At 36.2% G+C, this 12,482-nt stretch overlaps 1 protein-coding gene across 3 annotated transcripts in view; it reads left to right on the top strand.

Moving 5' to 3' along the window:
• PAXBP1 (PAX3 and PAX7 binding protein 1) overlaps positions 1 to 12,482 on the top strand; it is a 38,863-nt gene that overhangs the window by 9,219 nt on the left and 17,162 nt on the right. For all 3 annotated transcript variants that reach the window (XM_021669406.2, XM_021669407.2, XM_021669409.2), the window contains exons 4-10: positions 186 to 407; positions 1,244 to 1,347; positions 2,384 to 2,601; positions 3,113 to 3,302; positions 7,340 to 7,463; positions 11,308 to 11,407; positions 11,495 to 11,610. In XM_021669406.2, coding sequence (XP_021525081.2) covers positions 186 to 407; positions 1,244 to 1,347; positions 2,384 to 2,601; positions 3,113 to 3,302; positions 7,340 to 7,463; positions 11,308 to 11,407; positions 11,495 to 11,610 — 1,074 coding nt within the window. The remainder of the gene's footprint in view (positions 1 to 185; positions 408 to 1,243; positions 1,348 to 2,383; positions 2,602 to 3,112; positions 3,303 to 7,339; positions 7,464 to 11,307; positions 11,408 to 11,494; positions 11,611 to 12,482) is intronic.

Below are 12,482 nucleotides of genomic sequence, written 5' to 3'. Positions count from 1 at the left end.
CTTTTAGATTCTGTTTAAACTCAATTAATAATCTTTCAGTTTGTAGACACAGTTTGGGAAGGAGGTGCCAGCAGCTGAAACATCACTGTGATTAGGCTATCTTGGATTATTTTAACCTTCATATTTTCAAGAAAATAGAAACTTTGCACCTCTCATACTGCCATATTCTTACCATTTGTTTCTAGGAGAAATTCCAGATGCAGCTTTTATACATGCTGCAAGGAAAAAGCGCCAAATGGCCCGAGAATTGGGAGATTTCACTCCTCATGATAATGAGCCTGGTAAAGGCCGCCTTGTTAGGGAAGATGAGAATGATGCCAGTGATGACGAAGATGATGATGAGAAACGCCGGATAGTTTTTTCTGTGAAAGAAAAGTCACAAAGACAAAAAATTGCTGAGGAAATAGGTAACTTGATTTAATTGAATAGTAAGTCTATTGCATTGCCTTTTTTTTTATTTTTAAGGCAGGGTCTCATTTCATCACTTAGGCTAGAGTGCAGTTGTACAATCATAGCTCCCTGCAGTGTCGGCTCATGGACTCAAACAGTCCTCCTGTCTCAGCTTCTTGAGTAGCTAGGATTACAGGTGTGTGTCACCACACCTGGCTAAATTTTTAATTTTTAATTTTTCTCTACTTATGGGTTTTGCTGTGTTTCTCTTAACTCCTGTCTTAAAGAGATTCTTCTGCCTTGGCCTCCCAAAGTGCTGGGATTACAGGTGTGAGCCACCATAACTGGCCTCCAATGCTATTGAATGTGATTTGATATTATAGTCAAGTAAAAAGCATTTGCACTTATTAAATTTTATGTTAGAGGACTGTTCTTCCTTGGGTACAAGTGTCTTATTGGAATTTTTAAAAACTGTGCATCATTGTGATAACTAATGTTTATTGAACATTTATTGTGTGGCTGGTATTGTGCTTAGCAGTTTATATGCATAAATTCATGTAATTCAGTATTCTTAGGAGGCATTAGGTTTTGTTCCCTTTGTTGATGTCAAGTTCACAGAGATTAAGAAACCTATCTAAGATTTTAACTATTACATTAATACTGCCTTTAGTTTCAAGGGATACTGTGTTTAAAACAGGCAAAGTCAGGACTACCAAATGAGAGAGGAGATCATACTAGACATTTTAGTAAGATTGAGTTAATAGCTTTGCTCAGTTCTTGTGAAATGTCAGGATAGCATCTCTTACCTCTTTGCTCTTTGGGTGTTACTTTTCTTTGTTGCTTATGGCTGTAGGAATTGAGGGGAGTGATGATGATGCTTTAGTAACCGGAGAACAGGATGAAGAACTCAGCCGATGGGAACAGGAGCAGATAAGGAAAGGAATTAATATCCCTCAGGTAAGACTAAAGAATTAAACTTAAAGTTAAAAGATTAAAAAGCCTTTTTTGTTTATTTTGTTAAAGTAAAAACATTCCACATTGAACCTTTGTCATTCAAGTGACATAAAATCCCATGAGGTTATATATATACACATAGGCTTTTAGAAGAAACTGCGTTATGTTTGGCTTTTTGCAGTCAGAATGATGGAAGGATTTCCAGTTTCTTAGATCAGTTTTTCTCAAAGTGGTGCTTTCATTAGCAGCATCAGCATCACCTGGGACCTCATTAGAAACAAATTATCAGCTCCCTAAGACCTTACAGAGTCAGAGACTTGGACCAAGTAGTGGGGCCAGCAATCTCTGTTTAACAAGCCCTCCCGGTGATTCTGATGCACACTAAAGTTTGAGAACTATTTTTTTAAATAGAACTTTTTTGTTCATGTAGCTTATTTTTTGGACTTTAAGAATTATTTTGAAGAAAATAGATTTCTCAATAATGTGAAAACTTGAGATTTATGAAAAAATATCTTCCCAAATAGTTTTAACAATTTGTTTTATAAAAGTAAGTAATACAGTGAGAAAAATTGCATAAATGTAAACCTATTTTTGTTAGTAGTGTTTTTAGGCAGAATTGGTGTACATTTGGGTGAAGTTAAGAAAATGGCACAATAGAGAAAGTCTTGGGCTGGACGTCAGGAGTCTTAGATTCTAATCCCTGGTTGCCCATTGATTCTGTGACCACGGGCAAGGCATTTATCCTCTTTCATTGATCAAAGGTGGCCTTAAATGATTTTTGATGTCCCTTCCAGCTCTGAACTTTTCTGATAACCTATTTTTCTGAAAATTATTAGAAATAAATTCAGTGATTCTACTAAGAGATAGGACATTCGTCCAAACCTGCTTTTATCTAATTTTGAAGAATTCTGTAATTATTCCATAATGTTTGGCAAATGTGTAGAATTTTTGCTGTTTTTTTTTTTTTAACTCTAAAGGCTTATTTTTCTTTTCAAAGTTTTAACAACTAGTTTTCATCTATATCCCATTTCTTTTCTAGGTTCAAGCCAGTCAGCCCGCAGAAGTGAATATGTATTACCAGAACACTTACCAGACAATGCCTTACGGCTCATCCTATGGCATTCCTTATAGTTATACGGCCTATGGATCATCAGATGCCAAATCTCAAAAAACAGATAATACAGTCCCTTTCAAAACTCCCAGTAATGAGATGACTCCCGTTACTATTGATTTGGTAAAGAAACAGCTTAAAGACAGGTAGGGCAGATCAACTTCTTAAAGACCTGTCTGCTAGCTTTCTGTTCCCTCAGGCAACATGTAGTCTGGGGTAGCAGATGCAGAATATCAGCAAAGAAGATTCACTGGCCCAGCTTCAAAAGCTAAACAGAAGATGACTTCATACTTTGTTCTGCTACCTTCTTGGATTACTTCTGTGGAAGCCTCGAAAAGTTATAAAAAATGCCACTCCATGATCTTGTTGAAGACATTTCTGAGTTTGTACCTCTTGGACTCTGAAAAAGTGTAGTCACGCTATGGGGGGAAAAGCAAAACAGTGAGATTTTGGTTAGCCCACAAAATAACTACGAAATCTGTAAACTGCCATTTTTTGTTTTTTGAGAAAAAAAAGCAGTACAGATGAAAAGATGCCATTCCAAATATTTTTATGTTCTAATAGTGGAACTAAATGCATATTATAATATTGCAAGAGTCCTGACAGCATAGACCTTTGGATGTAAATGTGTTATATTTATCCTTTTGTGTTCCTAAGGTTGGACTCCATGAAAGAATTGCACAAAACCAATCGACAGCAGCATGAGAAACATCTGCAAAGCCGAGTGGACTCTACCAGGGCTATTGAAAGATTAGAAGGGTCTTCTGGGGGTATTGGTGAACGGTATAAATTTTTGCAAGAAATGCGAGGGTATGTCCAAGACTTGCTTGAGTGTTTCAGTGAAAAGGTAAGAATGCAAAAATATTAATCTCTTTGAATAAGGCAAAATTAGGGAGGTCTAGATGTCCTTGTGTAGAACATTCTGTAATTCTCAGAAAGTACCCACTGAACTCAATATTAGAAGTGATGAAAAGTCATGCTTCATTTTTCTTCACTTCGTTAGTAACATTATTTCTTAGGGGCAATATAGTACCTTTGTTAAAAACAGAAAAAAAAATATCTTAAAGCACATTTAAGTAAGACTTTGGCAAGTCTTATCTCAATATGGTGGTAGATTATTATTGGCCTGTGCTGAATTCTTAGAATATAAGGGACTCATCTGATAAAATTTTCTTTTATAGTTCAGGTTTAAACTTATTTTTAAACTGTTTCTACAAGTAATTCTAAATATGCATAAAGTTGTGAATTTTTAATAGTTTTTTTTACTCTGGATGATCATCATTGTTGTTAACAGTTTTTATCTAAATAAGCCTATGCTTGATTCATTTCAGAAACCATTCATTGGATGTCATTTTTTCTAAGGTTTCATTTCTCCCAAGTTTATTTTTTTCAATGGGATAGTCAATTGCTAAGATTTTTTGCATTCTCTTATACCATTTATTGTTTACATTTAAAATTAGATATCCACAGCTAATTTCTCAAATGACCTCATAATTGACTTTTTTCTTTAAAATAAATATTGTTTGAGGCACTGGTTTATAAGCATTTGTGGACTTTGCAGCCTTATCTTTCAAAAAAAAATTTGAAACTGTGGTCCTTCAGTGTCCTGTCTGAACATTGGATTGGAAGGCACATTTCCTTTATTGGCTGTGTAGATTAGCATAGAATCTGTAAGCATATAGTGTGGTTTAATATGTATTTTACCTTTTATTGTCTCTGTTGATTACTTGAATACCCTAAAACCAAGGGCTGACAAAAGAACATTGCCAGACTATGTCTTCCTGATGGGTCTACTTCTTCCTGATGGGTCTTAATGGTTCCAGTTAGTCTGTGGCCAGATTCAGGATGAGATAGCATTCACCATGTCCTTTCTGTAGGGTTTGCCATGTTTTGTATTCACCTGGTTTCTGGAGAAGCAACTGCAGTCTGAGTGATAATACCACTTGTAGTGTATCAGTTGCTTAGGATGAGGAAGAAGCATAGGCTTGACTGTATTCCTCTGTGCTGGGAGCTGAAGTCAAGATTGGAATTGGAACCTAAGTGTCAGAATTGACAGTTGTGTCCTTACTACAGGCAAAACTCTTCTGGGCATGGCGGAAGCTAGTTTCATAACCTTTGTGACTAGAGAAAGGATCTTTTTCTTATATACTTTGTGAGTTTGTCCCTGGAGGGCAGCTTCTTGAAGTATCTTGGCGTTAGCTTCGGAACTTACTTGAGTAAACTAAGATGTTCATAATTGCAAACACAACTCTAAAAAAGTTGACAGTAATGATCAGCTAGATCATACCCTTCTTGAATTAAAAAGTAGGACAACCTAGTTTATAGTTTTTAATTGTTGAATTATTAGTGTACTTCATCTCTTCTTGATTACCCTCTTCCTAGAGAAGTCTACTTCAGATTATGCTTATGTGGTTATACAGAGTCACTTAGATTTTTTTGGAGCAAATCTTAAACCTTATGTGTTACACAGTGACTACATTTTAATTAAAAGAGAAGTAGATATACCTTCTTTTAAAGCTTAGTATTATATTTTATTCTAACATTTTCATATGTATTTCATTTTATTAAGAGTACTGCTCAGCTGAGATCTTTAGAAGATAACCTTAAAAATAAAGAAAAAACAGACCAGACGCAGTGGCTCACGCCTGCAATCCCAGCACTTTGGGAGGCCAAGGTGCGCGGATCACTAGGTCAGGAGATCGAGACCATCCTGGCTAACAGTGAATCCCTGTGTCTACTAAAAAAAAAATACAAAAATTAGCTGGGTGTAGTGGTACGCACCTGTAGTCCCAGCTACTTGGGAGGCTGAGGCAGGAGAATCGCTTGAACCCAGGAGGCGGAGGTTACAGTGAGCTGAGATCACGCCACTGCATTCTAGCCTGGGCGACAGAACGAAACTCCACCTCAGAAAAACAAAAAAGAAAGAAAGAAAATAAAACAAACAAAAAAGAGTACTACTGAGTTGATAATATAAATTGTTACATTGGAGATACTTAGAAATAATTGAATAGCTTGAGTATTTAATTTTACTGTAAGAATATTATTTCAGAGTAAACCGTAAAAAGATCCCTTTGTTTTTTTCCTCTTTGCTTATAAAGGTTTAAGTGGTTTTTAAACTTCAGTTTTAAATATACATAAATCATTTTAACTTGCCATTGTTTTTATTTCCTTGTAATTATCTTCCTTATGTTCTTTGCCTTAACTTTGGTTCTTAAATGGTAATAATCCATAAGAGTTTTGAGTTTGGCTAGGATAAAGAAATTGACATGGTGCAGACTCTGGAGATAAATCAATTTTGTTGAGAAACTTAAATGAAAGCTGACAGTCTGTTTAGGGCTTTTATTCTCAGTTGAATTTTTCCGTGTACCTCCAGTAAAAGGCATTCCAGTTAACCTAAAGAGAAAAGCTACATTGTCAGAATCTTAACTATACATTGCAAAATTGTATTCTGTATGATGCCAGCTTAGGTGGGTACTTCTTAGAGTACAGGAAACTTAACAACCTCTAGGACTAAACGATAAAAGAATGTCTCTTAGGTTTATTTATCTTCAGTACTTCATGGTTTTTTATAAAATGAGGGCGTGGGGAAGTGTCAATGGCAACGATATGGCAGTAATTGCTTAAAAAAATCAGATTATAGTAAATTTTAATGATAGAGTCTCTGGTCTTAGCTATCAAGGATAATCATTGCAGATTTGGGGACATTGTTGCCCATGGTGTGGCATATTAAAGAACAAAATGACTCCATTAGTTTGACCTTTCTGTGAACATTTGCTACTTTTGCAATGGAATTATGCAAGTATATAAAATTGCTTTTATTACAGACATCTTTGTATTCCACCTACCTTTTTTTATTTTCCATTTGCAGTCTGTTGAGTTCAGGAAGCTGCTATAACACTTGGTGCCAGTGTTCCCAAACTCTAAATAATGTGTTTTCCATTTGCACTAACCATCAGGAAACTAGAATTTCTGGTTTCCTCAGGTATGTGTAGTGGTCATTAGTGTTATGTGAAAGTTTCTTAGCATTTGGTTATAATGTAAGGTATTTATAAAGAGAAAGTTTTCTGTTTTAAGTTAGCTGTCACGTTCTTTTGTATCCTATATGAATCAAGTAAATGCTTTGGCTAGGGATATAAACTGGGAAAGATTTATTGACTTTGGAAGTTCACGATTCATGTAAAGAATTTTTTATAAAATGTAGAAGAATGTAAACGTTTGACAGAGAACAACTTTCTAAATTTGAGATATATTGATTTCAGGCAGGTTAGTGATAGCTGAAAATTTTATTCGCCCTAGTAATTATTTTGTTTACATTAAAAATGTGTAATGAAGCTACAGAATAGTTTAATAGATTACCATAAAGTACTTGGTACATGTGAGTGGCAGAGCAACTTAAACATGCGAAATTGGAGAGTCAGCAGACTCTTGTTCTTACCTACTCATAGAGCCATTGCACTGTTTTTGGTATTGCACAGTGATCACATTTTACTTTGAACTACAAAAATTGCAATGCAGATAATGCTTCTGGAAAATTAAAAATATACATTAAAAAGACTTCTAAGTACTGAAATATTCTCTAAAGGAAAAGCTCTAAAATTGTTGACATTTCTTTATTGTTCTATGAATACTGAAGTGTTACATGTCTTAACTAACATTTGCTCCAATAACTAGGCCCTGGACATTATAGCTCTGTGCATGGATTAAAAGAAGAAGTGTCGTTTCCCAAATGTAAAACTGAATTTGCTACTTGTGTGCTGTTGGGGATTCACGATTATTCTGTCCATAGAGAGGGTACTTTTTCAGAAATCCGGAAATAGTATGGAACCCTCAAATAAGTAAGCAGCTGAGGAGTTTGGTGTTACGGAGTGTGTTGTATTTTTACAGGTGCCACTGATTAATGAACTTGAATCAGCAATACATCAGCTGTACAAACAGCGAGCTTCCCGCCTTGTCCAAAGACGACAAGATGATATTAAAGATGAATCTTCGGAGTTTTCAAGCCATTCAAGTCAGTCCATCTTGAAGGTTTTTATTATTCATTAAACAACCTTGTTTACTTAGTGCAGCCTAATTGAAAATTAGAGATCTTGGAGCATTTTTTTTTTTAAAGAAACAAGTTTCCTTGCTCTTGTGTCAGGTAGATCTAAAAATTGTAACAGCATGTATTTGAATTGTGTTTAAGAAAGTAGAGCTTCACAAAGGAGCTCAAAAACATGCTAATATTCTATCAATCTTATTCTTCTTTGGGCATATTTTTTCATTCTCCTTTAGAGTATAAAAAAGACATTATCAGTATTTTATGTTAAAACCACTCTCTGTTAGGTGCTAATTGGTTTTTTCCCCCATTTTCATTCAAAACACCAATACAAATGCTTTTGTTGGTCACAGTGAAAGAGTTTGAGTGGACATTTTGTGGGTAGGGAGAGAGAAGCTGTAATTTAACAAATGACACAACTCCAAGATTAGGAGAGTTTTGAGCTTCATCCTTTGGATAAAGCATAATTTTTGTATTTTCTTTTTAAATGTTTTCTCTAGTTTGCCTTATATACTGGCTTTTTTTTTAGTAAGTCAATTGGTGCTTAGAATTCTTGAAATTTTGTATAAAAATGTAGAAATTGAATTTATACTTCCATCATTATGACGTGCATTTTGGAAAACCAGAATAATTGGAAACCTCTTGTTAAATAGTTTAGTGGAGGTCCTTTAACTAGATATTTTAAACCTTTTAGTTCCTTTTTTCCCATTGCTTTCCTTTTTTTTTGGACAGAGTTTTTCTCTGTTGCCTAGGCTGGAGTGCGGTGGCACTGCAAACTCTGCCCCCCAGATTCAAGCGATTCTCCTGCCTCAGCTTCCTCAGTCGCTGGGATTACAGGCATGCACCACCACGCCCAGCTAATTTTCGTCTTTTTAGTAGAGACAGGGTTTCACCATATTGGCCAGGCTGACTTCGAACTCCTGACCTCGTGATCCACCCACCTCGGCTTCCCAAAGTGCTGGGATTACAGGTGTGAGCCACCACGCCTGGCCTGCCCTCCGTATCTTTGAGTGCGCTAATTCGAATTTTCCTAGTGGAAAATTCTTCATGGTTTCTTTTGTCATCTCTCTGTTACCTTTGTCAGCATTTCTCAAATGGAAGTGTGCATTACAATTACCTGATACTCATTTAACATACAGATTTTCTGGTCCTGTCCCCAGTGATTCTTACTAGGTCTTCAGCATCCAGAAATTTGCATGTTAAACAACCACTTCAGGTGATCAAATGCAAAGAGCTCTAATGTTATTCTTTCAGAAAGCAATGCTTTGCTATACAGGGTCTCCTCTAAGTCAGAGAGACATTGGATCCCTGAGAAAGCATCCTCTTATACGTCAGATGGGTTTTGGAGAGACATAAACGGGTGGTAATACAGCCCTCATAGCTGAGACAAACTCAGTTATGAGCCCTATAAATGGCTGTGACCTTCTGTTTTGCCACTGAAGTTTAAATTGGGTTATTGACATTAGCCACCTACGTGACTAACGCATCCCTCCCAGATCACTTTTGATCCAGACAGAACCAGATTTCTGGAGCAGATTATAGGTAACCATTATAGTACAAAGGGAGGTAATTTTCTTTTAAGTAAGATGGTTTTTGTGAGCTGTACATTTCATCAAATGCCTTTTCCCACCTGTAATTCGTTCTTGAGAATACAGAGCTATTTTACTTAGAGGGAATTTGAAGGAAGAGTTGAATTGTATATATTAATTTGATTGAAAGTTGGAAAGAAATGAAAAGATATTGGGAAAGTGAAAAATACAGTCCTAGATGGGTATACATTAATTGCCAAAGATTTGAGGGAAATTACATGGGACACTGGAGAATCAATTCATTTTCTGATCTGTTTTTTAAAAAGGCAAAGAATAATTCGAAATTCATCTGTTTAGATTTATAAGCATTTATCTGCAATTACTGTGTATAATTCTTACGGAAATGGAGGAGGCTGTCGCTTGAGTCATGTTACACACACCTGTCTCCCTCAGTGCACATTTTACAAAACCCATGCATGCAGCAATGTTTTAAGTATAATAATATTTTTAACAATATTTCTTGAATGAAAGAAAACTCTTGAGTCAGGAATTATTTTTATTGTTTGGGATATTGTAGCTAATTCATCTAGGGTATGTAGTGAACTCACAGCTAGGACTGGGACATCTTTCTGATTTAGTAATTTTTCATTGTAATTGATGCACACGGGAACATACCTCCTTTCTAATTTCAGAGCTATTTTGAAGTATGAATGAAAAACTCAGTAAAAAAAGTCAACTTTTAAAAATAGTAGGGTCTGGGATAGTTAGGATACTCTGAAGTAAGAGCTTATTTTTGGTTTTGTTTTTTTCTGTTGCTGATTTTGGTGACACATCTCAGATATCAAGTAAAAAAATATGCAAGTCTTAACTGGATGTCTTTTATCTTGCATGTGCTCACCTCCCTCCCCTCTCACCCAATCCCTTGGGTTGTTTGCCTCCCCTTACTATCCTATATTTTCCAGAATATCTTCATAGTGTGGAACTAAAATGTAGAAATGAGGGAAGTATAGTGGACAGATGTTTCCCCCACCCTTTCTTCTACCTAGGCAAGAGATTAGAGGAGTCTTTTCTGATTAAAGAGAATAGTTCCAAAATAAAGACCCTGAGACACTAAAATCTGGGGGTCCCCATGAAAAAAACTGGCTCTGTACCTAGTGATACGATGGAGACACCTCTGTTAGCTCCTGCCCACACACACACACACCCCCCCCCCAAAAAAAACTGTCTCTGTACCTAGTGATCTGATGGAGACACCTCTGTTAGCTAATGCGCGCGTGTGCGCGCACACACACACACACACACACACACACACACACCGCTTCCAACAGGCAGTTAATGATGATCATAAGGACCAGCCTGAGCAGTAGAACCAAAGGGACTGAGGAAACAGAAGTGCTGGTGCAAGTATGCAAGTTTTCTGTAAACAGGATACTTTCAAACAGTTGGGAGTCCCAGGGAGATAATAGGAGGTATCCTACACAACATGAGTGTAGAATGCTATAGAAGAGGACTATTGTAAGAACAAGAACCATCTCTTGAAAACTCAAAGCATGGTAACTGAATATAAATTTAAATAGAAGGGTTGGAAACTAAAGCTAGGAAATTACCCTAGAATGTTTTTTGAGAAATGGAAACTAGGAAGGCGAAAAAAAAAAAAAAGAGAGAAAGAAAGAAAGAAATTATGCTGTTAAAGAGAAAGATGAGCGTTTGAGAAGGTGTAAGTTGGTTCTGCTCAGATACGGTTTTCAGTCTATAGTGTTGCCTTGTTCTAAAAATAGTGATAGAAAACAAATTTCTACAAAGCAAAATCAAAATCGTTTATTGAACTCTTGCAACAAAGCTGTTTTTTTATGTCTTCCTATCTGTGTTTTCTTGCTGTCATATTCAATGTGATGCTTAAGTTCTTCCTCCTTAAAAATGTAATATGTTATTTTTCCCTTTGCACAGGTAATTTAGAGTTTTAACTTATTTGGCCATCATGGTAGCTAGTCCTGATAGCTGTCCTGTTACTTAGACATAAAAATAGTGAGTAAGCCCAATTACATATTTGTAGGGTTGTTGAACTCTTAAAAAGAAATCACTTCTTTAATTTTTCTACTTTTTAGAATGGGAACACAGAATAATACTGAAATTTGTTCTGAACTAAAAACCTACCTGGTTTAGCAGTTACTGCAGAATCTTGCCATTGAGATTAGCAATTAGTCTATCGTAATGGCTTATTCTGTGCAAACTCTTTCCTCAAGATTGTTGAAAGATGGCTTTTAATTTTAACTGTTACTGTTTTGCAGACAAAGCTCTGATGGCACCAAATCTTGATTCCTTTGGACGCGATCGGGCACTGTATCAGGAGCATGCAAAACGTCGCATTGCAGAGCGGGAGGCCAGGAGGTAATTCTCAAAACCCTTGCTATTGGCTTGTTTGGGCAGGGAGGAGTCTCTTTTATCTAGTTTGGGAACTTGATGTTTATTATTTAGGACTCGTCGTAGACAAGCCAGAGAGCAAACCGGTAAGATGGCAGATCACCTTGAAGGCCTTTCCAGTGATGATGAAGAGACTTCTACAGATATTACTAATTTCAATCTGGAAAAAGGTTAGACATTTATTGGAAATAAGACTCATCATCAATTTAGTTTCTACTTGGGTATGGTTTTTACCACGAAATGATTTGAATCTTCATGGCCTCTGCATTAGAACCAGACACTTCTTTTTTAATTGCAAAAATTTGCATGCCTTTTTATTAGTGAATATCATGATGAATTCTCAAAAATAGGGGTAACACCTTCTCATGGGGTGTACTTAGTACTTGCATAATAAATGTTGTTACTCTTCCAAATGGTAGAATTTTAAGTGACTAGAAATGTGTCGGGTCCTGAGGGCAGCTCTCATTGCAGCCTGTCTGGTCCAGAAAGGTAAAGCTTGGCAGTAGAGCACTCAGCCCTGAAGGAAACTCTTGATTTGGGGAGTCATAAGTAATCTCACCCTAGAGGAATGGTTAGTATTGTTATGTGTCAGGCATTTTCAGAAGGATCCCAAATAAAAGTCTTCATTTCCCACCATTGGCTATAATTGTTTGGAATTATATCAGCTGCACACCATTTGGAACTTAGTTGGAGAAGCTTCTTTCTCTCACTTTTTTTTTTTACAGTGAACATTTCTAAACAGAAAATTTGAAAGACCAAAAAAAAAAAACAAAGCAAATTTGAAAGACTAGCACAGTGATCACCCGCATCCCTATCACTCAGGTTGCACAGTGCTTACGATTTCACCAAGTCTGCCTGATCTCTTTATACACGGAGATGTGTGTGTTTGCGGAACCATTTGAGAGTAACTTACAGACTTCATCGCTCTTCACTCCCTTAAATTTCAGTGTGTGTTTCCTAAAAATGGGCATATTTTTCTACATAATCACAGTACCATTATCTTTTTTCTTTTTTTTAGATGCCTATTCTGATTATTTTTTTT

This window comes from Aotus nancymaae, unplaced genomic scaffold, assembly GCF_030222135.1.
Source record: "Aotus nancymaae isolate 86718 unplaced genomic scaffold, 86718_ANA_hifiasm-v0.15.2.pri h1tg000022l_1, whole genome shotgun sequence".
Lineage (NCBI taxonomy): Eukaryota > Metazoa > Chordata > Mammalia > Primates > Aotidae > Aotus > Aotus nancymaae.
This window is presented reverse-complemented; position numbering and strand designations above follow the sequence as displayed.